Below are 24,986 nucleotides of genomic sequence, written 5' to 3' on the forward strand. Positions count from 1 at the left end.
GGAGGACACAGGAAGGACCGTCCCCCAGGCCTACAGAGGGAGCATGGCCCTGCCACACCTTGACTTCAGACTTCCGGCCTCCAGAACTGTGGGAGACTTTCCTCCGCCCAGTGTGTGGTCATTTGTCATGGCGGCCTCAGGACACTAACGCATGGGGCTCAAGGAAGTTGTGACCACCTGGAAGGCCAGGTGAGCGGGCAGGAACCAGAGCCCAGCCAGGTGGACAGGCCCGCCTATGGGGGCTGTGACCCTGGTGGAGGATGCAGCCACTGTCGACCCACGGCCTTGCTCCAAGAGGTCCAGCGGGGTGAGACATAAGGGACCTCACTCTTCTCCCCCCTTCCAATGTCCGCGGTGCCTCCCACGGCCCCAACCCAGTGGGAAACCCGAGGATGACTCCACGAAGTCCAGCCTCCCAGAGCACGGTGGGAGAAGCAGAGAGGAATATGGAGGGACAATGAGAATTCCCAGCGCAGAGACCTCTTCTCGACGTTTTCCCATCCTCTTAATCTGGGGCTATCGTTTACCAATTTTTGTGAATTGCAGACCTCTTTTAAACTCTGGAAAAATCCTTAAATGAGTCCAAGCTCTTCCCTGATGTGCCCCTGCTGTCTTTCCACGCATCTCCTCCCAGTCTTCACCTGCTCACCCTGCCCCACAGGTCCTGGAACACAGCAGACACACTCCTGCCCCAGGGCCTTGCACTTGCTGTTCTCTCTGCCTGAAGGTTCCTCCCCAGGTGTCTGCACGATTGCTCAGGGGTGGTTGTGTTCCCCAGAGGACAGGTGACAATCTTTGGAGATCTTTTTGCTTGTCACAACTAGGGGAAGACACTCAACTGGCATCCAATGGTGGAGTCCAGGGATGCTGCCCAACATCCTACAGGGCCCAGGACAGCGCCACCACAAAGAATTAGCCGACGCTGAATGCCAACAGCGCCGAGGTTCAGAGACCCGGCCCTACCCGAACGTGAGCATCTCAGAGATCTTTCTCTGAAGTTTCTGTTTAAAATTGCAACACGCCTGATCCCCCTCGCCCTTCCTTGCTTATTTTCTCCGTCGTCCATTGCCATCTCATACACTACACACCTCACCTGCTCCTTGTGGCTGTCGCCTGTCCTCTCTCTCTAGAACGTAAGCTCCAGGACAACAAGGAGTTCTCTCTGTTTGTTCCGTGTTGTATCTCTCGTGCCCGAAACAGGCCTTGGCACAGAGCAGGTGCTCGAGAACGTATGTTGAAAAATGAAGGAATGAGTGAGTGAATGAATGAATCAGAGCTTGTAAACCGGCGGCCCTGGGTCCCATTGGCCTGCACGGTATTTTTAAAATATCAAGTAAGTTACCAGCATGGGAAAACCATTGCATTCAATTCTGTCACCAGCCTGAATCCTGAGAGCATTTGAATTTTCTCCCCTGGTGTCTTGCTGGTCTCATAGGCCGGACTGGAGGGTTTGGGGGGCGCCACTGGGCGGGACAGTGGCCTGCAGGTGGCCTTGGAGGATTGAAAGCAGCCCCTAAGCTGCCTGCACTCCCAGCAGGCTGCCTCCCCTCTGTGTCTGCTCTCCACAGGCACCGCACATCAGAGCTGAGTGCCCGGATTTATTTACTTCTTTTGTTATTATTCAGTTTGTTTTTATTTTTGTACAGTGTTCCCACCCGGCTGTATGCAAAGTGTGCCCCCCGCCTGTTGGGAGCCGGCCTGTGCGCTCTGGATGGTGGCAGGCTGCGGGGCCGCTGGGGAGCGTGCCTGGGAGACCACTGGGCAGATGGTTTCTCCGCGCAGACAACGGGCAGACAGCGCGCAGTCTCCCAGTGGAGAAGTAAGCGGCCAGAACGGCTCCGCATCCTCAGGGCAGAGTGTCGCCAAGGCAACCAGGGCCTGCAGCCTCCTGGGGCGAAGGTGCTCAGGTGCCTGGTGACGACACACTCCCCACCTCGGGGACACTCAGGGCTGCCTGTGCTCACAGGACCCCTGACCTCCACCCACCCACCACACACGTGTGAGCACACGCAGATACATGGACATGCACACGCACACACACACACACACACACACACACACACGGGGAGATGGACTTCCATGGTGACCGCATTCTTTATAACAACAGCAAGTAGTGAGTGCTGACAGTAGACCAGGAGCCGTTCCAGGAGGCTCACGTGAATCAACTGGCTGAATCCTCAGCGCGAGCACACGAGGGAGCTACTCTTTTTTATCACATCCATATTTCAGATGAGGCAATGGAGGCACAGAGAAGTGATGTAACTTGCCCGAGATCACACAGCTGGTAGTCAGTGAGTCAGGATCCAAACACAGTCTACCCTGGAGCGCTGCTCTTAACCAGGACGCCCACTGGCTCTGTGTCTAGTGGGTGGCTGTTTTTGACTCTTCTCTCTCTTACGTGGGTGGACTCTGTTTCCTCTTCCTGTGGATGGCAGACTGGCCATGTCACTAGCTTTGGCCAAGAGAAAGTGGACAGAAGTGACAGCTGACCAGTCCAGGCTCAGGCTTAAGAGGTGTTGTGTGTTTCTGCCACCCCTGTGAACTTTGTCAAGAGAGGAAGTTCCCCTAACGTAGCTGCTGCCTCTCAGCCCAGCCCCAAAATGAGGCACACGGAGCCCATCGTAGCTTGCCTTGCAGTCAGGGGCCACACTCCGCTGAGCCTGCAGACCACCAGACCACCCACGAGTGCAGGAACAAGAATAAGCAATCGTTGTTTCAAACAGCTGAATGCTGGGGTCATTTGTTACGCGGCATCGCTGACTGAGTTATTCTGGGAGAAGCCCGGTGAAGATGACCCTGATGGTAACTCTCAGGAGCTGCCATATTCCCCCCTCTTGGCCCCACTCCCATTCTCCCTTCCTCTCCTCCTCAGTTCTCTCCTTAAGGATCAGGAAAGCCCTGATCCCAGGTGTAGGAAGGGCCCAGTTGCTTCGGGAAGCCTCCGCATCGGAGCTTCTCGTCCTGGAGCCGTGACTTTGGCCTGGACTGGCTTCGGGATGTTGGAATCCCTTTCCTTTCTCTGCCACCCCCTTCTCCCCAGGACTTCTGGCTTGTCCAGCACTTTTCACTCAGTTTTCCCCCGCCTCCCCGCAGCTGCCAGAGAGAGAGTCACGTGTCCAGGAGGACTCGTGCAACCTCAGCAGTTCCCTCGTCCTAACGCGTGTCACAGCTGCTTCTCTGCCCTCCCCGGAAGGGCAGAAAGAGGGGAACGGAGACAAGTCGGGAATGAGCAGCGTTCTGAGCTGACGTCTGCGCTCCTCCCTCCTTCTCACTTCTCGCCCTCGCTGTGATGGCCCAGAAGGCCTGGAGTGGCCGGGCAGCCATAAATCTCACTTTCTCCAGCTGACAATGCGAAATGCTGCAAGGCTGGGGGACACCACTGGGTTCTCAGCTCGGGGCCCCTGTCCACCTGGGAGCTGGCGGTGCTGCAGGGGGCCTGGCCCACGTGGGGAGGCCGGGAGGACGGCCGGTGGGCAGCCCAGGGACAGGTGGACGCCCTCGCAGAGGCTCCAGTGTGTGGTTAGGGGCCCAACCTTGCATGTCCGTTGGGGCAGAGACCCCTCTGCTCCCAGCCTCATCCTCATCACCTGTCAAACGAGGATTCTTTCTCTCAACCAATGCTCCCTGGGTCCTACCATGTGCCCGGCATTTTCCTCGGCACTGGAGACACAGAGTGAGAGGCAAGGAGACTCCTCTCGGAAGTGAGTTTGGGAGGGTGGGAACAGATGAGGACAAGTAAATAAGAAAGTAACTGTAGGCAATAAACACCACGAGAAAAATAAAATAAGACAGAAGATGGAAGATGGCACAGGGAAGACCTCTCTGGGGTGGTGACGCTGAGACAGAGTCCTACCTCACAGGATGGTAGCAGCCCTGCGAGATTTGGGGGAAGAAGCTTCCAGAAGAAGAGAATCAATAAGAAGAGCTAGCATTTATTAAATGTCTGCTGTATACCAGATTCTAAGAATGCATGTGTACTGACTCCCTTCGTCCTCACACAAATCATTTTACAGATGAGGAAACTGAGGCACAGAGACGTCAAATAACTTGTCCAAGGTCACACAGCTAGTTGGAGTGGGACTTGGGCTTGAAAGCAGTTGTCTAGTTCAAGAATTGCTCCTCTTTTTTTTAAAATAACCTTTGCCAATTTAATTGGTGAAAAGTTATCTCAGTTCTTTCATTTTTGAATGAAAAAGAACAATGAATAAAAAGACACTTCTCGAGGTCGGTGATAATGTCCTCTTGTTCCTCTCTGTGACTTCCTACAATTCCAAGCCACTAATAGACAAAATTTAAGCTGTATTTCTCTCCTTCTCTTTTTTAACATTCGTCTCATGTAATTACGCATGAGAACTTGTACAATTATAAGATCAGAGGCCCATCTTCATCATCTCAGCACGTACTACTAAAAGGAACATTAGACGCAACATATTTTTTTTTAAAGGAAAAAATCCTTCTTTGATTTTTTAAACAGCTTTATGAGATATCTTTGACATTCAAAGTTGTATATATTTAAGATGTACAACTTGATGTTTTGATATACGTATACGCAGTGAAAAGATCCCCACAATGAAGTTAAATAACTTACCCATCCCCTGACATGGTTACCATCGTGTGTATGTGTGCGCTGAGATTTAATTAGGATCTACCCCTTCTGCAAATTTCAAGACTTTGAATCATTTACCTCTCTCTTATTCTGTGCAAAGGGCCCAGAGGGAGGAATACGTTTGGCCTGTGGTAGAAGCAGAGGGAAGGCTGGCCGATCCAAGGTCAGAGAAGCAGGCAGGGTGCGTTGGGCACGGAGAGAAGAGCGTCGCAGATTTGCCAGGAGAATTAAATGAGGAAACCCACAAGTACGGGAGTTAGCCCAGTGCCTTGCACACACGCGTGCCCAGCAGACAGGGAATCTGGGGAGGGTTGGGTAGACAGAGCGTATTAGCCCCAGAAGTGTGTTTACAAGGGGCTTTAAAGGGGAGGGTGGAGAGAAGCTTCCAGAAGGACAGCCTTAAACTGATCCTACCGTCGTGGGTTGCACAGACTTCTCTCCAGGGGCTCGTGCCCTGAGTCACCCACCATCTGCCTCGCTTTCTCCCTCATGATGTCACTTGAGATCCTAAAGTCCGGGATCCAGGACACAAGGCACAGGGCCGTCCTGCTGATGAGACTGGCTTTGGCACAGCTTCCCTTTGACCCTCTAGGCCCGGAAGAGCTTCCCGGAGACAGAAGCTTCTTTCAAAAGAAGCAGCCGCCACCTGAACACTCTTGCTCTCACCTGGCACCCCTGCTCTGCCGCTGGGAGTGAGGAGGAAAGGGTGTAGTTGTGGGGACACCAGGCAGCAAGGACAGGAATAATCCCGCCACACGGCTCGGCTCGACACAGGAGCTTAGGGAGGGACGTGGTTGGAGCCCCGAGACCAGGCCTGCTGCCAGGCCTGTCCGCCCTCTGAGGGCTCAGGGGAACTGGTGAAGCTGGCGGCAGACAAGTCTGGGTTCAAGCACGTTGGTTACGTTGTTGTATGTCAGGTATTTCCTCCCGTCTTCATTTTCCTTTTCTGATCTGGAATCATTCCATTTATGCTTTCTGCACACGATGGTGCTAATATCCTTGCCAATCGTCCCAGTGTCCTCAACAGCCCAGCACAGCCCCCACTACCCCCCCGGAGATCTAAGGGCAGAGGCTTGCTGGACGACTCCCAGAGACTCCAGACTCCACCACCTCCTCTCGGTCTTCGGCTCCATCAGGGCGGATCATTGCTTTGGCTAACGTCCCCAAGGAAAGCCCGGTCCTGGGTGGGGCTTTTCCCTAACCCAGGCCAAATTAAGAAATGGAAGGGAGGTTGTGGGGCAGGGAAACATTGGGTAGCAAAGAGGAAGGGGGTGGGAGGAGAGGAGCCCCCACTCCAGGCACCCAGTCCTGTTCTCTGTGGCCCCGGCCCCTGTTGCATTTGGGGACGCTCCTGTCCCCAGTGTCAGTCCAGAGGTTTGGAGCAGCCAGCAGTCAGCCTCCAGAGTAGGGTCATGTGACCATGGCCTAAGCCTATCAGCGTCACATTCCTCTGGGCACAGTGATTGGCTCAGGGGTGAACACATGACCTAATCTGGCCCAATCAGAGGGAATCTGAAGAATTTTCCAGGCAAAGCTAGACGGAAGATACTTGCTCTCTGCTGCTGGAATTCTACACGTAAAGGTATGGTTTTGTAGCCGCTTGCAGTCACCTTGGGACAGGACAACTTGCTTGAGAATTCAATCAGCACAGAGGATACTGAGCCGAGAGACAGAGAGCCAGAAAAAAAATATTGATTGATTTCTTCATTTGAGTCCCTGGATCCAGCCATTCCTGAAGCCAGAAAATCTCTTACTGTTCAGATATAGGAGCCAAAAAATTTCCTTTTTTGCTTAATTTTGTTTGGATCACATTGTTAACCAAAATCATGCTTTCAGATATAAGGAGAGAGCTCTTCCGGACGGACATCGTCCCCAGCCGAGACCTATCTGTGTGCATCTCTTTCTAATAGCATCTCAGCGGGGAGGACAAGATGAGACACAGTTAAAAGAGCACTGTTATCATTAAGCAGACACTGCCCGGCCATTATTAATCCTCTGAGAGCTCGGAAGCAGAGGGTCATGGGAAGAAAAGTGAAAGTAAACTGGAGTAATCTGAAATCCAGCTCAGATACGGTGGGCATTATTTTTGCTGCCTAACGGCCACTCATCTCATTTCCTGTGATGGTTTTTAAAACATTTTCAGGGGCCCCTGTCCGGATCCCCTCTCTCAGTCCATGTGCTTCAGTAGGACTGGACTTCAGCTACACAGTGGGACGTACCCATAACACATCACCGCCACCCCCACCCCGGCCCCAGGCCACAGGGATTGGTCCAGGAATGATCACACGGCTCAGCCCAGCCCAGTGACAGCAAGTCCCAGGATTCTTGACTGAGTGAGTGCAGGTAGCATCTCATTTCTGCCAGACTTGAACCTGGGAAGCTGTGGACCTAGATCCTCCAGGGACCACCTCGTGGGGGTTGAGAATGATGTCTACAGTCAAAGGCAGAGCTGAGGGGTGCAGAGGAATCGATTCCTGAATCCACCTGTGCCTGAAGCCAGAACTGGTCTAGGCTTTTCACTCATAGGCAGTTTCTCCCTCATTTATTAAGCTACTTTGAGAGTCTGAGTCATTCAGCAACCACATAATCCTTGATAAAGATATGACGGACAATTGAGAGGTTGGCATACGATGCTGCCTGAGACCAAATCCTTGTTCTCAAGTTGATTTCAGCCAAGCGGTCAAAGAGTGATGGAAATTTTAGTATCTGGCAGGAGAATAAGCTAACACAGGAGGAGAACTGTTTCCAGATCTAAATCTCCCCTGAGGCAGGCCAGATACGCAGGCTCCAATCTGGACCTTCTCCACCTCGTGCTTCATGGAGCTGGCCAGGAAATTTCCATCCATGCAAAGGCCCTTCACCCCTGGCTGCAGGATTCCTGGGGCCTCAAACCCACTATTCCCAGTCAAGGAAATGCAGATGGAGATTTACTTGGCTCAAGTAAACTCTGACTCATAAATATCTTTTGCAAAAGTCTTTTATTAGAACAGAGTATTCTTTGCAGCGTAAGACAGAGGTCAGAACAACCTGCCCTTTCTTGGCTGGTCCCAGGCATCCACTTCTGCCCATCAGCCTCTCCCAGGAACGGGTGTGTGACATAGCTCCTACCACTTGAGGGCTCTGGGTCTGTGCTTTCCATAGGAGTTTCTATGATGATGGAAATGTCCTACTTGTGTGCCATCCAGTACGGTAGCCACTAGCCACAGGTGGCTACTGGGCACTTGAAATGTCACTAGTGGGACCGAGGAGCTGAATTTTTGACTTTAGTATTTAATTTTGTATTTAATTTAAATAGCCATACGTGATTAGTGGCTACCATCTTGGAGAGCGCAGCTTTAGGTAAATCATCTTAACATCTACCTGTGAGAACAGTGTGCTCTCATACTAGCCTGAGCCCACGGGGAGCCTGAGACCATATGCGCCTGGCGATCAGGCAGACCAGGCTTTGAATCTTGGCTCTGCCATTACTGGCTGTGTGGCCCTGGGCAAGTTCCTCAACCTCTCTGGACTTCAGTCTCCTTATCTGTAAAATGAGACTTATAATAGTATCCACCTCAGACTTGCCTGAGTGATCTACTTAAAATCCAAATCAGAATATCCTGCAGTGTCCTACTGCTCTTAGAGTAAAACAAGATTCTGACCCTAGACTCCAAAGCCCTGGGCAACCTGGCCCTGCCGACATTTCTCAACCTCAGCACTACTGTCGGGGCCGGATAATTCTTTGTTCTCAGGCTCTCCTGGGCGTTGCAGGATGATCAGCAGCATCTCTGGACTCTATCCTCTGGATGCCAGGTGCACCTTCTCTGAGTTGTGTCAACCAAAAGTATCTCTGCACATTGCCCAATGTCCCCTTGGGGCTACGATCACGCCACGGAGACCCCTGCTCTAGGTCCACCCGGGCAGTGAGAAGAGCTAACATGAAGGCCTTGTCCTACATGCTTTCTGTGTATAACTGCATTAAAACTTGCAACAGCCTCACGAGGTTGGGACGAGCATGTCCCCATTTTGCAGAGGAAAGAGCTGAGGCCCCAGAAAGACCCCATCAGCGGCAGGTGCACTCTCAGATGCTCTGTGTAAACTGCACTTTGAATCCCAGCTGGAGGAGATCCTGGTCTAGAAGGTCCTCTCGTGGAAGGAACTCCCTGCCTTGCAGTGGAAACCCCAGCCCTGAGCAGGGCATGGCTGGGAGTGTCCTCAGCGGGCCTGGGGACCCAAGACTCCTGCATCCGGGGACTGCTTCACTCTCCTTGGTCTCCTTTCCTTCTCAGAACCAAATGGCTCCCGAGGACAAAGGCCTCCCAGCATTTCCTGCAGAGCCCCTCGGGCGTGAAGCAGGAATGGGGGAATCTCCGCCCACCTTGGGAAACAGTCTGACCGTTTTCCTGCTGGGCGAGGGGGCATCACCCACGGCGGGAATCAATCTCACAGGCTCTTTACAAACTGTGGCTAAAGAGCTCAGCTCTCTCTCTCAAGGACTCAGACCTTGTGGAATTAACAACAAATTCAGTTGGGAGGAAGTTTCATGCTGACAGGAGCCAGAGCACAGGGGAAACATAAGGCCTTTGCCCAAGAAAAACTGCACTCCACCTATTGGAGCTAACGAAGGCTCCTCCAGTCATGGGAGAAAGCCAGGCCCGCTGGGTGCCTGTATGCATTATTTTTAGCTCTGCACTGGGACCCATTAGCTGGAAATGGAGCCTGGGGGTCAGACAGGCTGCCCTGGAAATTCTAGAAATGAACTGTCTTTAGAGGTGTTTTAAATCTCAGCATCCTCTCCAGGTTGTGGGTGGTGCCCAGCCCCTGGGGTCTCAGGAGCTCCCGGGGAAGCACATGCAGGGCCAGAGACCAGGGTAGGGGCCACCAGGAAGCACAGGGTGGGTATCATGGTGTCAGCCTCATTAGGATGAGGGGTGTGCAGATGGCACTGTGCAACTAGGGGTACACAGTCGACGACCCTTCTCCAAGACCACCCCATCAGGTCGGCCCTCAGCTCCAGGCCTCTCCCTGGTACAGCATCCCGTGCGTTTCCTTCGCAGCCCTCGCCACCATCTGCAATGTTATTATGTGTTTGTCACTGTGGGTCCCCCTCTATCACTAGAATGCCAGGTTCCACGAGGGCGGGGGCCTTGTGTTTTATTTATTGCTGAGTTCCCAGTACCAGAATGGTACCTAAAAGATGGCCAATGTCTTTGTTGAATGAATCATCACGTGATTTTTGAAAAGCACTTAGTGTATCTTGTCGAATCTAAGACACTGTTGAGTTCTGCCAATTAATCTATGCCGTGTCATCGACTGCAACACATATCTTTTTCAAAGATGTTGACGTGTGGCCAAATGTGCATAGTAGATGCTCTATGACGGTTACTGGGCTTTGGGAGTGCTTATCCGTGTTACGGATTTTCCCTCCTGTTACTGTTCCTGGGGTTTTGTTGGGCAAATCACTGCCCTTCTCTGGGCTCTGCTGCTCTTTCGTCTCTGGAATGTAAGTCAACACAGATGCTGACATCCGCGGGCCTCTCCCACTCCTATTAACCTGAACACGAAACGTTGCAGACCAGACTCTTTGGCGCTTGTGGTTCTTTCACACTGGACACTGGCCTGGCTTCATGTCCCAATGCCCACCAGTCAGGGGTATTCATGAGGCATCACAAGGTGAGAAGAGGGAACAGGTAGAAACGGGTAAATAATATGACCCCATTTTTGCAAAACAAACCATGACAGAATAACCGTTATATATGTGTTTAGTATATATATATATATATACACACACACACACACACACGTGTCTGTGTGTGTGTGTTTATGATCATATGAGCATGGAGAAAGTCATGGAAGGAGATCGGGCAGGTTACCTGAGGGCTGGAGAGGTATGCCATAGCATGTGTGTGTGTGTGTGTGTGTGTGTGTGTGTGTGTGTGTAGATCTGCCAATTAAAAAAGTCTGTAGCAAAAAAAAGTAATTTGTATGATATGATCTCATTCTTATAAAAGTATATCTCTCTATATGGGTATACACATATGTGTCAAAGAGACATGTAAGAAATGATCACCAAACTGTTTTAACGAGACCACATATTGCATGATTCCATTTATATGAAATGTCCAAAAACGGCAACTCTATAAAGACAGAAAGTAGATTAGTGGTCGCCCAGGGCTAGGGGTGGGAATGGGGATTAACCGTAAATGGGGTGACAAAAATATTCTAAAATTGGGTCATGGTGATGGTTACCCAACTTGGTAAATTTACTAAAATATCATTGAATTGTACACTTGAAATAAGTTGCATTCAATTCTAATTTTTTAGGAACACTGTGCAAACCACACAAAATATACCGACAGGCATCCAGTCTGAAACCCCTGACTTACCTAGTAGGGCCTTCGAGGCGATGACATGAGCTAGCCAGGGTCCACGCAGAGTTAAGTCCTTTCCATGTGTTGGCTACTAGGTCAAGTTGTTTACTTGGTTAATAAAAGTCATTAATGCTCACAATGACCTTTTGAATAGGTATGCTGTGGTCTACCCCATATTGCCAAGGAGGAGACTGAGGACTGGGGGGAATATAGGAATTAGCCAAGACTGCATAGCTTTGAAATGGCAAAGCCAAGAAGAACTTTTTGGAAGAAACTCCGCATTACTCTTACATTTCTACACATCTTACAGGCAGAGCCTTGACTACCTTTGTCTGAATGGTCTTTTCAAGAACTTTTATACAGTGAACAGCCTCAGAAGACAAGATAATGTCCTCTTCTGGAGCGAATGGTGGGCACATTTATGGTCCAGTATAGTAGAGATACTGTCTCTGTTTGGGGAGAAGGACAGCAGGCTTGGGCTGCCATAACAAAATGCTATAGACTGGAAGGCTTAAACAACAGGTATTTATTTCTCATAATTCTGGATCCTGGAATTCCAGAGATCAAGGTGGCAGCTTGGCCGAGTCCTGCTGAAAGCCACCTTCTTGCTGTGTAGTCACATGGTGGAGAGAGAGCAAGCTCTAGTCTCTTCTTTTTTTATAAGGACACTAATCCCATCATGGGGCCCCACGCTCATGACCTCATCCAAACCTAATCACCTCCCAAAGGCCCTACCTCCTAATACTCTCACGGGGGTGGAGGTTAAGTTTTCAACATATGAATTTTGGGGGAACAGAAGCCTTCAGCTCATAACACTGCCCATTATGAAAGACCTAGGTTCCTTAAGCCCAGGGTTCTCCTGGACACAGACCACTACATCTGCAGGCATCCCTGGGCCCCCTGCCATAACCTTATGGGAACCGGATCTCAGGCAACCAGTGCAGGAAGATGCAGATACACTGTTGCCCTTTGTCTCTGGCCCAGGAGTCTCGTGTCTTCTGCCAGCAAACTGTGACAGGTTGATTTGTCAGCCTGCACAAATGTCGGCACCTTCAAGAGTTCCTTACAGAACTCAGGTCTGTCTAAATCCAAACCTCAGGGGCCTGCTGCAGAGCAGGCACTGAGTACAGGTCAGCTCTCTCTCCCTTTCTTCCCTCTACGGCACACGGAGCAGGACCAAACCATCCCTGCAAGTATCATGGGCGTCTCAGATCCCAAACCACAGGCTGAGTCCGGGTCTCAGGGATGGAATTCACACATGCCAAGCCTCCCTGCTCAGACACCCTCGTCTGCTTCTGCTGACTCAGGACTTTACGTTGCTTTGTCAACAGCCAGGGGTATCAACTCTGAATTCATTTCAGCAGGCAATTTTTAGTTTGAATACATTTATTTCCCAAAAGACACTGATTATGTTCCTGGAAATACTAGTAATGGGCTCCATGTCAAACTCACTTAAGAGCAGCTAAGGGTAGTTATGTATACAACTGCGATGAAATTTAGTTCTGGGTTTTTGTAGGCTAAAGGATGGACTTCTTACCCATCTAGAAAAGTCATCAAGGCTGGAGGTGTCCTTTCAAAGGGTCACACTTATCAAGGGTCCTGGCTCTTAGGGGAGTTGCAAATCAGTAATTAAGGCCAATGATTGGCAAGGACCTGGTATGTGACCATGGCTGGGGGGAGGGGAGGCTCCAGATCTAAGCCAAGTGCCTTCCCCGCTCCTCCTCCTAGCCAAAGTTACATTTCAGCCACAAGAAAGTGGGTGACTGTCCAGCCAGAAATAGAGCAGGGTTCCCAATGGAGGTGACCTTGCCTACCAGGAGACATTTAGTAATGTCTGGAGACATTTTTGGTTGTCACAGCTCAGGGAATGCTATAGGCAGATATTGGCTAGAAGCCAGGAATGCTTCTGAACATTCTATAATGCATAGGACAGCCCCCATAACAAAGAATTCTCTGGCACAAAATACCAGTAGTGCCGAGGTTGCAAAATCCTGCCTTAGAGTTTAGATCGTTGCTGTCCAATTCAGCAGTCACTCCCACATGTGGCCATGAAGCACTGACATGGGGCTGTACTTGAGGTGTGCCCTAAGTGGAAAATACACACTGGATTTGAAAGACTGAGTGCCAAAGAAATATGAAATATTGCATTAATAATTTTTATATTGATTACATGTCGAAATGATACTATTTTTTATATAGTGGGTTAAATACATACATTTAAAAAATTAGATTCACCTGTTTCTTTTTACTTTTCTGAATGTGACTACAAAAGAATTTTAAATTCCATATTGTATTTCTATTGGACAGTGTGGTTTAGAACTTCACCTCCCTCCTCTCCTCCTCCCACAGACTTTTTGGGTCTTCTGTAAAACACTTTGGGTTCAAGGCCACCATTAGCCCCAAAATCACTTTTGGGTGAATTAGGAAAAAGCATCCCTTCCTTGAGACACTTTTATCTCCGCCAGTCAGAAAATGGTGGGAATGTACTGATGCTGTTGGAACGCTTCACTGCCACCTACTGGAAGGTTGCCGTAATAACGTAGACCGTGTGAGTGTCGCCCCTGATGGTGGCACCAAGCGCAGAGGACGGTCTCTGCAACGCTGGACGCCCACTTGTCTGTACCGGACGTGGGGTTTGCAGAGAAGGGGTTTTCACCCCAATCCTCCCCCTCAACAGTTTGTAAGGTTCTCTTGTACTCACACATGGAGTTTTTAATATCAGAGAAAAGACTCTGATTGCCGTCAGACTCTATTTGAGGGGGAAAAAAGCATTATCTGGATGCTTTCTTTTGGATCTTTATGCTTTTTCTAGGTGTGTTTCTGGGGATTACAAAAATACAGAAAAAGACCAAATGTTTCATTTCTGTATTGGAAAAGCCCTCACACTGTCTTACTCCTTGAGCGAGCATTGCTGTGCATTATCACAGCCAATGTTGGCGGGAAAGGGGTTAGGGTCCCTCTCTCAAGAAACTTAGACTCTAGAGCAGGGGTTTCTGTACCCAAACTTTTTCTTGAAGGGCAAAATGGTAAATATTTTAGAGTTGCGGGCCCTGTGTTCTCTGTCACAACTGCTCCACTCCCCTGTTGTGCAAACACTGCCACAGACAATATGGAAATGAATGTGAGTGGTCGTGTTCCAATAAAACTTTATTTACAAAGGGTCATGGGCTGGATTTGGCTCATGGTTCCTAGTTTGCCCTATAGAACAGTGGCTTCAACAGCTGCTCCATGGCCAGACCCATCTTGCACATGTATTTTATTTTTTGCCTATTTTTAAAAATTATAATTGGTTGCCAACATTGAAAAACAAGGGGACTTTTACATAAAATCCGGGTGTGCAGCTGCTCTTGAAGAGATAGCAATACTGAACTCCCATTTACTCATGGCCACAATTGGCTGTAGCTGAATATTGACTGCCCTTCTAGAAGAGGGCAGGTCTGATTGACCGCTTCACTCATTTAAATCACCTGCTTGGGTACTGTAGGCATTTGGGGTTTGACCCCTGGTCCAAAGCATACTTGATGAAAACTAGGCTGGCACGATGTCAAAATAAAGAGACGGAAATGGAAAAGTTTAGTGAGTCAGCCAGAAGTATGGTGTCATAAACCAACAGTTGAACCTCTTACAAAAGGTTAGTAGGGTGGCTAACCACACTAAAGGTTAGCCACCCGGCCAAACCTTCTAGCGAATGGGATACCCAAGTGAAGTTCCCATCAGTCCAGCCTGGCTGGTTAATGGAACCACTTACTTTGATGACGTCTTCGTCTGTGGACTTGCATTCCACCGACTCCGAGATATCCGTCACGGCACTGTTCTCCTCCACAGAGACAACCCTGATGGGCATGGCTACTGTCTTTCCCGTGAGGATGGCGGTGTTCAGAAGCTCAGTGTCCTGCCAAAGGAACCAGACATAGCCGGGTCAAGGGGGCTATTCAGTTGTGTAGGACACTAGAGAAACCTTCCAAGGTGTTTTCCCTGCTCTCCTTGTCTAGACAAGATACTGTAGCACTTACCTTGAGCAAAAGCGCCCTTCTTGGGAACAATTTCCGAGGAATATTTAACAATTTACTTTTAGTTTACTTATGATCATCTTCTTAGTTTCTAACAACAACAATCAAGAATTATTTATCGTTTTTCTCAATTACAGAGACCAAGTTACACATCAGTGAGATTCTGGTTGTAAGCAACAGAGACTGACTCTGGCTGATTTGAGCAACTGCGGGAGGTTGAATAATGCCTGTCGCCATCAAGATGCCCATGTTCTAATCTCCAGAAACTGTGCATCTGTTACCTTACATGGCAAGAGGGATTTTGCAGTTGTGATTAAGTTAAGGATCTTGGGATGGGAAGATTATCCTGGATTACCTGGAGTGGACCCAATGTAATCATAACAGTCCTTATAAGAGGTGGCCAAGAGGGTCAGAGGAAGGGGTGGGGATGTGACGATGGAGGCAGAGGTCACACTGACGGGATCATGAGCCAGGAGAAGTGGGTGCCCTCTAGAATCTGGAAAAGGAACAGATTTTTCCCTAGAGCCTCCAGAAGGAACACAGCCCTGCTGACACCTTAGTTTTAGCCCCATAACACTCATTTCTGACTTGTGACTTCCAGAATTGTAATATAATAAATTTGTATTAATCTGTAATGCAGCAACAGGAAATGCAGGTTCTTATTGGATGGATCCTGGTCCATTCACACAATCAAAGGGAAAGCTGAAAAAGGCTTTGGGAAGGCAGGACCCTAGTCAGCCTCCAGGATATTAAAACCAGGAAAGAATGGGTGGTCCCTCCAGAGTGAAGTGGAATGAATGGCTTCAATCGTTTCCATCCTTAACTCTGCTTAAGATTTAAATTCTCTGCAAGGAGTCTGATTGGTTTCATTTGGGTTAAGGGCCCATCTCTCACCCAGAGGAGGATGGGGCCACTTTGACTGACACGCCTACCAAGACTGATTCCAACAGGAGAAAGGTAGTTTAACAAAAATCAAGACTATGTTATCAGAAGAGGATAGAATGGAGAGATTATAATCAAGCAAACAACAGCAACAATAGACGTCCAGCACAAGACCAATGACTCAGGGAATGTTTATCCTCAAACGCCCATGATCACTACACCTTGGCCACTGGGGCTTCATTTTTTTATGCAGACTTTTCAGCAAACCAAACTGTCTTCCTCCATTGCCCCCTGGGAGCCCATTCCATCACAGCTATGGAGACTCTGGTTTATCCTGTTCCTATAGACTTCATGTAAAATGATTCGCACCACATCTCTCCCACATGTGATTTGCAAAATGATGAAGAAAATATGTCCTCTTCTGAATATGTAGGCTACGACCTGCCTGCACTTTTGTAATCCTCTTTATGGCCACATGAAGACGGAAAAGGGTCTGTGTCTTTGGGATGACTATTAGCACTTTTTACCTTCGGGCCAATTTCTCCCCAAGTCCCTCTCCAGAAACGCTGCTCCACTTTGAAGCAGGAGATGCAAGGAAAGAGATTTTCTCAGTTCTTTCTCCAGGGAAGCAACTGACACAGAAACGACCTTTTGCATTAAACAAGAGCACCGTTGGAAGAGTCATCCGTCATCAGAGGAGTCCCAGCCTCTCTCTCGTGCTTGTGCCCAGCAGCCAGCAGTTAAATAACCCTTTGCCAGGTCTTCTCCCGGGTCCACGGGACTCCGGAGCTGGGGCCGCAATCTGGGCAGCTGGCACATTGGCTATTACAGATGCTAAGAATACCGCGGAAATTCCCCAAGTCCATTTTCAGGTTCATTACGGGTAATGGGCTCAGAGTTCAGTCTTTACATTTTCTCTCTCAGAGTGGTCTTTGGCTAATGGCTTCATTAGAGCAGCAAACTCCCTCGTGGATTAATTGGGATTAGCTTTTGAATGGTCCTTGAAGTTTCTCCCACACATGCACACACACACACACACACGCACACAGATATGCACACACACACACCCTCCCCTACCTAACACTTCCTATCCCTAAACTGAATTACATCAAAATTTAGACTGGTTGGACATTAGATATTTTTCACTGACCAATATCAATCTCTGGAGCAGAGAACTAACAGTCATAGAAATACCGAATGGGTGAAGGAAGCATTGGCCTCCAGGATAAACTGGCTAAGACACGTGGGGGAATTCCCTGTATTGAAAAATTACTTTCCCAGTCAGTAGTTCTGGTCTGTGGTTATTACTTGGTGGGCACTGGGAGTCCAGAATCCTGGACCCTGCTCTGCGGTTTATTAGCCTTCTGTATAATCTCGATCCCATCTCTTATCTTTTGGAATCTTCATTTCTTCACTTTACCAATTAGGGATTGGGCCACATCATCTGTAACTATTTTTTCTGGCTGTCAACTCCTAGACATCCGTGAAGATTCAGCAGCCCTTTAATGAATACTTGCCGTGCACTTTGCATGTTCTTGTCACTGGGGTATAAAGTAGTGAACCAGGGGCACAAGTCCCTGCCCACACGGATGGACAGAATGACAGGGGAGACACGAACAAGCAGGCCATCACAGTGTCGTGTTCGTCAGGACTCTTTCATTAGCTAGGGGCAAAAATCCAACTCAAGTTGGTCTGAGTAAAAAGGGGGTATTGCTTGTATAACTCCAATAGCCGAGGGGAGATTCCAGCCTCAGGATTTGCCAGAACCTAGCCCTCAAAACACGTTGCAGTTAATTCCCATGTCTCTTCACCTCTGGACGCTCTTTTCCTCTGTTTGGTTTCATTAATAGGTAAGCTGTGTCCATACAGTAGACTCCCAGCTCCAGGCTCCTATTCTCCATGGCTCAAGTCCATGCCGTTCCCTCATACAATGCAATAGCAAAAAAACAAATAACCGATTAGAAAGGGAGCGAGGATCTGAATAGACATTTTTCCAAAGAAGCCACCCAGATGGCCAGCAGGCACATGAAAAGATGGCCAGCATCACTAATCATGAGAGAAATGCAACTCACAACCACAATGAGTCACCACCTCACACCTGTTCGGGTGGCTGTTATCAAAAAATCAGAAAATGACAAATGTTGCCAAGGATGTGGGGAAAAGCGAACTCTTGTGCACTGTTGGTGGGAATGTAAATGGGCTCAGCCATTAGGGAAAAGTGTGAAGCTTCCTCAAAAAATTAATAATAGAACTACCATACGACCCAACAATCCCACTTCTGGGTATACGTCTAAAGAAGAAGAAGAAGTCACCATCTTGAAGAGTTGTCTGCACTCCCATGCTCACTGCAGCATTATTCATGGTGGCCAAGATACGGAAACAACCGAAGTGGCTGTCAACAGATGAATGGATAAAGAAGATGTGGCATATATATACAACAGAATATTATTCAGCATTAAAAACAAGGAAATTCTGCCATTTTCTACAACACAGATGAATCTGGAGGACATTATGCTGAATGAAATAGGCCAGACATAGAAAGACAAATACTGCATGATCTCACTTATATGTAGAATCTAAAACAAAGTGATACTCACAGAGGCAGAGAATAGATTGGTTGTTGTCAGGGGCTGGGGGTGGGGGAAAAAGGGGAGACGGTGGTGACAGGGAACAGACATTCATTAATAGGAAGAACATGTTCCAGAAACCAAATGTGCAGCATGGTGACTACGGTTAACAATAATGCATGGAATACTTGAAGTCTGCTAAGAGAGTCGATCTCAAGTGTTCTTACCACACACGCGCGCGCGCGCGCGCGCGCGCGGCGCGCGGTAACTATATGAGGTGATGGATGTGTTAATTAGCTTGATCGTGGCAATCATTTCACAACAGATACATATATCAAAATATACCTCTTAAATATATCCAATTTTTATTTGTCAATTCAACCTCAATGAAGCTGAAAAAAATCCATGTCTTTCTGGTAAAATCCTCAAATGGAGTGTCAGTGATTCTGATTGGGGGTCAGTCAAGTGTCGCTATTTGAACTGTGGCCAGGGAGGTAGAAGAAGTCAGTGGGCCGGGCTGGAGTGTTGCCGGGTGGAGGTCACGTGCTGAGTGTCTCCTGTGGGTCCCTCCAGATCCCTTGCTTCCTTTCCCGCCCTGCACTGTGTCCCACGAGGCTGACTCGAGTGGACGAAGTTACAGACTCCCCTGCCTTCTGGCTTCTGGCCACCTTTGGACATGCAGCAAAACTGTGTTTCCCAGAGCCTGTGTGGTTGGTTGGAGCCATGTGACTAATTGTGGCCAATAAGTTTGAGCTGACATGACACAGGTCACTCTGAAGCTAGAGCAGTTAATTGCTCCTTCAGGACCCTTCAGGACTCTTTTTTCCTGAGTCAGAGTGCCTGGAATTATTTGGGATGGTAGCTGCCCCATCTGCCTGAGGCTGCGAGCACCGTGATGGGGACACCCCTTTGCTGACCAGCTCTGGGTATAAAGCCTGAGCAAGAAATAAAAATAAACTCTTGGGAAATTTGGGTTGTTTGTTACTGCAGCATATCCCAGCTTATCCTGACTGATACAAAGGGAGAAGGAAGACTCAAGGATGACCCCGTTTACTGAAACAAGAGCAGGAGCAGGCTATGGCGATAAGTTTAGTTTCGAACATTTTTGCTTCAGGTACCTGGGTAATATTCAAGTATTCAAGGTCATTTTGATATTATTTTTTTGCCATGCATACCCTCCCTTGATGAACTGGATGCTTGTTTTTGCTCTGCAATTTAGACCCGCAATTTCTCGAGGTCCAGGAACTACGTGATTGCTATGGACTGAATTGTGTCCCTCCAAAATTCACATGTTGAAGCCCTAGCCCCCAACGTGACTGTATTTGGAGACAGGGCCTTAAAAGAGGTAATTAAGGTTAAATGGGGTCATAACAGTGGGGCCCTACTACAACAGGACTGGTGTCCTTGGAAGAAGAGGAAGAGACACCAGGGACGCAGCCATCTGCAAGCCAAGGAGAGGGGTCTTGGGAGAAACCCAGCCTGCTGAGACCTTCGTCTTGGACTTCCAGCCTCCAGAACTGTGAGAAGTTAAAGTTCTGTTGGCCAAGCCCCCAGCCTGTGGTGTCTTGTTATGGCAGCCCTAGAAGACTAACAGAGTATTCTAACACAACCCTGGACGTGAAATTGGGAAATGGAGCGAGCAAACATCCCTAATGGCGACCTGAGCAGGGATCCGTGGTATCATGGAGAAAAGGGGCAGGTCCTGTTGGCATAAACCACGGAGGAGAGATGCTGTGAGAGGCAGCCACTTGTTAGGTGTCTGGAAGATAGCAGACTCCAGGGACCTGGGTCTGAGGCTCTGGGGTGGGACATTGGAGGAAAAATCCCTGGGGGCCTGGGTTAGGGGAACCAGGATCGAGTCACTGAGGGAGCCCCCTTGGCTGCCTTTCTGAGGTGCATGGTGCCCTCGAGAGGTTGGAAACGAAAGACCTCCCATACCAACCTCTGTGCCCTATGAGTGGGTGATTTCCGGGTTGGATTGTACTTTTTTGCCTTCTCCAAATTATGGGCATAGCGATGGGATCACAGAAGACAACAGTGAACATCGCAGAAGCAGGATAACCAGGAGGAACCCCCTGGACTGGGTGCATCAGCCAGGTCTGGCTGGAGAGGTCACGGGTCCCGCCCCAGGGACTCAGCAAGTATAGTGGGTCAGGAGGGAGGGAAGCTTTCCTAGAGAGGTAAAACTGCATGCATGTGTGTGCACATGTGTGTGTGCCTGTGTGTGCACATGTGTGTTGGCCCGTGTGTGCACATGTGTGCACGCCTGTGATATTGACATACAGACAAAGAGTTAGATGTGGCTGGTTGCTCCTCCCAAATCCTTCTTCATTCGAGGTTAATTCACAGGGATACGCCTAACATACTGCTTAAATGCATAAAATTGTATTGTTTTCTGAAACCAATCCAAACGCCAGCCGGACCTGAAAGAACACACCGTGTGCGGGGCGGGCAGGGAGCAGGCGGCTCTGGAGGAGGCCTGGACCGCAGGCTGCCCTCCGCCAGCCCTCTGGGCCCTGGGACGCTCAGCATTGCGGCGGGCGTGCTCCCCTGACAGCCCGCGGGGTACAGTTCCCGCCGCTCCAGCACAGATGAGAACTCGCCCACCAGCTCCGTCTCCGAGCCTCACAGAACGCGGCTGCTACTTGGAAGCTTTTCGCGTTATTAAACGCTTTCTCTCTGCTTTTACTGTCTCTTCTCCTCCTCCACCCCTTCCATCATAAGCCAGAGAACCGTTCTGTTTTGCTGAAAAGAATCAATAAAGTCAGGTACTTTAAATCACTGTCACTTCCAATTTGAAAAAAGCCCGAGGCTCCGGAGAAAACATGCTTTGTTGTTTGAGTTCCCCTCATAAATGGAAATTGGTTTGGCCATTTTCTGTCTTTTTACCAATTGCATTTTTAATTTTTAAATAAGTAAAGAACACTGAATTACTTCTGGAGTGTTAAAAAGACTGAGGGGTGTGAACTGACTAAAAAGATGTTAGACAAGTCCGACCAGCTAAGGGGCGGGGGCATTTAGCCCAGGGATGGGGGTGAAATCCCACTCCATATACCCCCCCAGGGTTCTTGTGAAGGGAAGAGGACTGTGGGAACAAGTCATATCCAGACAGTGGAATATTGCTCAGCCATGAAAAGGAAGGAGGCACTGACGCATGCTTCCATGTGGACGAACCCTGAAAGCATTACGCGAAGTGAAAGGAGCCAGACACAAAAGGCCACCTAGCGTATGGTTCCATCCACATGAAATGTCCAGAACAGGCACATCCATAGAGACAAACAGCAGATTGGTGGCTGCCAGGGGCTGGGGGAGGGGGAATGGGGAGTGACTGCTTAAAGGGTATGAGGTTTATTTTTGGAGTGATGGAAATGTTCTGGAATTAATGGTGTTGGCTGCACAATCTCGTAAATATACTAAGAACCATTCAATTATAGACTTTAAAATGGTGCATTTTATGGCATGTGAATTACATCTCAATAAAAAAAGAGAGAGAAAGAAAAGAGCGTGGGAGAGGGGTTGGTGCCATGGGGAGGCCCTGGCCCAGATCGGACCTGGCTCTGCCTCTTGGCCGGCTGTGTGGCCTCAGACAAGCCAGCGATCCATCCACCCTCAGTTAACTCGTCACAGAAACAGGACTAAGAGAAAACACGTCTACAGCTCAGAGGCCAGAGGGCTGGCCTTCTAAACCAATGCTGCGGGTTCAAGTCTCATGAGGGTCTGAGGACGGGGTGAACTTAATCTAAAATGCCCCAGAGAGCAGGAGACACCTCTCTCAATGCCTGTGTGTCTGGGAGTCACTTAGAGGCAGTAGTTAACAACAATAAAACAACAACAGATCACATTTGGGGAGCTTTGCTATGTGCCAGGGATAGCTAAATGTCCTCATCTCTACCACCAACCACGAGGCAGGTGGTCTTATCGTCCCCAGTCTACAGATGGGGGAACTGAGGCCCAGAGCTGCTTAGGTGCCTGGTCCGGAGTACACAGCCCGAAGATGGCCTCGCCGGGTTTGCGTGTGGACCTGCAGGCCTGGGACACATGTATGCTTAACCACCACCCTCTCCCCCTGCTGGGCCAGTCGAGGGCGAGGACCTGGGACAGAACTGCCTTAAATCCTGGCTCTGCCCTTTTCTTGCTATTATTTAAATTCTCCAAGCATTAGTTTCCTCGGCTGTGAACTTGGGGAATAATTAGGGGTGTTGGGAAGATTAAATCAGATAATGTTTATGAATTGCCTGTCAGAGCTTAGAACACAGTCCCTGTTGACTAAAGGGGCAGCTGCTTAGCATAAATGTGAAGTGTCTGGTAAGGCAGACAGTAGATGGAGGAGAGCCAACGCTGCCACTTGAATCTCTCTCTGCTCTTTTGGGGCTGTGGACGAGGAGGGACAGAAAATAAAATAAAAACAAGACAAGTATGTAGCAGGCCTCCCAACACCTAAAACGTGGAATGACAGAGTGTTAGCACTTCTTGTACTCATTTCAGATTTTTTTCTTTTATAAAAGAGAAAAAACATGGCTGATAGCTTTGAAATCCCCATTGTCATTTTCTCCAATCCTCTTCCTTTATTTCCCTCCCCAGAGGCATCCACGATCAGGAATTTGGCATCCATCTTGCAGTTTGTGATTTTACACTTTTATCACGTATTCCTGCATCTGTAATGAAAATATCTCGTTGTTCCTTGCTTTTATGTTTTATACAAACATGTGTTTATACAGTTTACACCAATGTATCATATTATATGTGATGTATCAGTCATATCATATATACCATCTATCAGTATATCATCAACTGGTTTTTCTTCACTAGCCATTATGTTTCCACGAACCATCCCTGTGCACGTGGCTGAACAATATATCCATAGGAGACCCATGTCTACATACTGGTCTGACTCATTCTTCTTAAAGAACGACTGGAATCCCATCACAGCTCTTTTCCATATTTCACGTCCCCATGCCCCCACTGATGAAAGTTAAGAATGTTTACAACTCTTTGCCGTTACGAACACCTCTATCTCTCCTTCTGTGTATGTGTGGACCTGAGGGCCTCTAGCATCTGATGGGACCAGTGCAGTCGCTGGGATGAGGGGCCCACACGTCTTCGTCTTGGATCCCCCCACACTGCTCCGCACGGTCCTGTGCTCATCTAAACTCTGAGCAGCAGCGCGGAAGGGTGCCTCTTCCTGAAATTCCTGCCAATACTTGTGTGATGACATGTCAACTGGGCCAGCCAATGGTCCTGATTATTCAGTCAGACCCTAAGCTAGGCGTTACTGTGAAGGTATTTGGTGGATGTAATTAATGCTCATTATCAGTCAACATTAAGTAAAGCAGATGATCCTAGATAATCTGGGGGGCCCTGGTTTAATCAGTTGAAAGGCCTTTAGAAGCAAAGTTGAGGCTTCCCAGAGGAAGAAATTCTGCCTGTGAACCAGGTAGTTTTGTGGCGATTTCGGTTTGTGCTCCAGAGAGTCAACCATGGACCTCTCTCTAGGTACAGAGATAGATAGATAGACAGACATATATACAGATATGTGTATACATATTGAGAAAGATAGATGGATAATAGATCTACGGATATATAGATCTATAGATATAGACATATATAGGTATATATATATATCTAGATAAATGTCTGTCTATCTATCTATCTATCTATCTATCTATCTATCTATCTATCTATCTATCTATCTATCTATCCATCCGTCCGTCTGTCTATCTATCCATCCATCCATCATCTTTATCTATCTGTCTATCTATCTGTCTGTCTGTCTGTCTGTCTGTCTATCCATCCATCCATCCATCATCTTTATCTATCTGTCTGTCTGTCTATCTATCCATCACCTTTCTCTATCTATCTATCTATCTATCTATCTATCTATCTATCTATCTATCTATCTATCTATCACCTTTATCTATCTATCTGTCTGTCTGTCTGTCTATCTACCTACCTACCTATCTATCTGTCTGTCTGTCTATCCATCCATCCATCATCTTTATCTATCTATCTATCTATCCATCCATCCATCCATCCATCCATCCATCCATCTATCTATCATTACTCCCTGTTCTGTTTCTTCAGTGGACCCTGAGCAGATAGGAGTCGGTATTATCAGCCTCTCTAATCTGAGCTAATGTGCTGGGTAGGATCCCACTTACTTTCCCACGAACGTAGTAGGCGTGCGGGGCTCACGGTGGCTGTGCAGGGAAAGGGGATGGACCGCAGAGAGCCGATGCGCTCCAGGGCTAGCGGGGCTGGTCCATGCTGCCAAGGGCACGTGGATGGATGAGGCTTGGCAATCTGCTCTCTTCCTTGAAGAAGCTCAGCCCCATTTTTAAACTATGGGCTGGGAAAGTGGCTCCATAAGGTGTCCAGGAAGCATGAGCCACAAGGCTCATCCTACAGAGAAGACGGGAACAAGCCCTTTTCACTCTCACTGTGAGAAGCTGGGCCCCTATCTAAGCGGATCCAGTTTAGGAGGCTTTGTACCTGTACAGGTTAAGACCAGTCAGCTCCAACCCCAGTGGAGACCCTGCAGGACCTACTGTGAGGTCACGTCCAGCCCTCACCT

The 24,986-nt window shown here is 48.6% G+C and overlaps 1 protein-coding gene across 1 annotated transcript in view; it reads right to left on the reverse strand.

The window, feature by feature from the left end:
* Nucleotides 1–24,986, reverse strand: part of TMEM132C (transmembrane protein 132C) — a 356,987-nt gene that overhangs the window by 18,559 nt on the left and 313,442 nt on the right. The window contains exon 5 of the mRNA XM_058531234.1: nt 14,705–14,848. Within this exon, the coding sequence (XP_058387217.1) occupies nt 14,705–14,848 (144 nt within the window). The remainder of the gene's footprint in view (nt 1–14,704; nt 14,849–24,986) is intronic.

Source organism: Diceros bicornis, chromosome 35 (genome assembly GCF_020826845.1).
Source record: "Diceros bicornis minor isolate mBicDic1 chromosome 35, mDicBic1.mat.cur, whole genome shotgun sequence".
NCBI lineage: Eukaryota > Metazoa > Chordata > Mammalia > Perissodactyla > Rhinocerotidae > Diceros > Diceros bicornis.